General features: G+C 42.7%; 3 protein-coding genes across 7 annotated transcripts in view; 2 read left to right on the top strand and 1 right to left on the bottom strand.

Moving 5' to 3' along the window:
* LOC113205303 (cytoplasmic dynein 2 intermediate chain 2-like) overlaps positions 1-407 on the bottom strand; it is a 2,920-nt gene extending 2,513 nt beyond the window's left edge. The window contains exon 1 of one of the 2 annotated variants that reach the window (XM_052267934.1): positions 183-407. In XM_052267934.1, coding sequence (XP_052123894.1) covers positions 183-250 — 68 coding nt within the window. In that variant the 5' untranslated portion in view covers positions 251-407. The remainder of the gene's footprint in view (positions 1-182) is intronic. The other variant, XM_026420869.2, reaches the window with a different exon arrangement.
* The window catches only part of LOC113205301 (calcium-activated potassium channel slowpoke), a gene marked incomplete at its 3' end in the record, with an annotated part of 72,767 nt that overhangs the window by 69,343 nt on the left and 2,305 nt on the right, over positions 1-1,119 (top strand).
* The window catches only part of LOC113205294 (ADP-ribosylation factor-like protein 13B), a 12,202-nt gene continuing 11,678 nt past the window's right edge, over positions 596-1,119 (top strand). The window contains exons 1-2 of one of the 4 annotated variants that reach the window (XM_052267931.1): positions 597-841; positions 1,009-1,079. In XM_052267931.1, the coding sequence (XP_052123891.1) occupies positions 783-841; positions 1,009-1,079 (130 nt within the window). In that variant the 5' untranslated portion in view covers positions 597-782. Of the gene's footprint in view, positions 842-1,008; positions 1,080-1,119 lie in introns of all 4 variants that reach the window. The other 3 variants (XM_052267932.1, XM_052267933.1, XM_026420858.2) reach the window with 3 other exon arrangements.

Raw genomic sequence — 1,119 nt, 5'->3', positions numbered from 1 at the left:
ACAGAATTTGTAGTTGTACTCTGTACACCGGCATCAGCAAACTGTAAATCAGCAGTCTGTGAAGCATTTTCAACACAAGACCTGAAAAAGGATTCCAGATAAGGTTAATACTGTCGAACCCGTCGACAAACGGGTGATTACATATCGACATCTGCTAGCCGGCACTGCGCTATCATCTTAACCTGTTGGACTGCCAGGACGAGGGGCAATCAACGCTATCGACATCTTCTGACGCGAAAGGCTTCGACATGACGATTCGAGCCCACGCTCACCAATGGCAGAGAGGAGTGGAAAGTTCAAACACGACAACGGCTGGCTCGGAACAAACTCCTCCCACGCCAACAAATAATTCAAGAAGTCCTAGGTCCTGCACTAGTCATCAAGACGATCTACAAACACACACACACGGCGGCGGCACACGCACACTTGCCGTCGTCATGGCAACCACGAAACGTAAACAAAAGTCCACCATGTTGCCAACATTCTTCTTGGCAGTGTCTGGCGAAAACCGGTTTGGTTTAATACGCTAAGCAGTAATTCATTTTTTTTTTTATTTTTTTTTTATTTCTTTAACGCAGACTTTTCAATCTATGCGTTAGTTAACTCAGTCTCTACTAAACGCTTTGCTGTTTTCGTTGTCATTGTTGGTGAAGGTTGTAAACCGAAATGAAAGGGGAGAGCGTGATTATGTTCGCGTTCCAGTGTCCAGCCAAGAATTTGGCAGAAAATGTATATGCCAGGATGAACTGTGCGGGGATTCACTAGTTTGAGATCATTTGAAAATGGGTAACTGTTGCTATAAAGTAACACTCTCTAGAGACAGACTGACGCTGCGGAGAAGGTAGGCAACAAAAAGTAACTGCTTCTCTCTGTCAAGGGAAGGTCCTACCTGTATCACAAAGCAGGGCTGTCAATGTTTGTAATTGATCATAATTATCACAATAAATACAAACCATTAACACACTTTTGCTTGCTGCCTCTCATTTTCATTTCTTTTTCTTTATTCAGGAAAATTGTTCTACTGCTGGTAGGACTTGACAATGCTGGAAAAACTGCAGCTGCAAAAGGCTTGCTGAAAGGTATAAACAATACTAGTAGAGGCAATATCAATTTATTTAA

This window comes from Frankliniella occidentalis, unplaced genomic scaffold (assembly GCF_000697945.3).
Source record: "Frankliniella occidentalis isolate FOCC.00 unplaced genomic scaffold, Focc_3.1 Scaffold61, whole genome shotgun sequence".
Lineage (NCBI taxonomy): Eukaryota > Metazoa > Arthropoda > Insecta > Thysanoptera > Thripidae > Frankliniella > Frankliniella occidentalis.
Note: the sequence above shows the minus strand (reverse complement) of the source record. Positions and strands in the feature narration are given on the sequence as shown.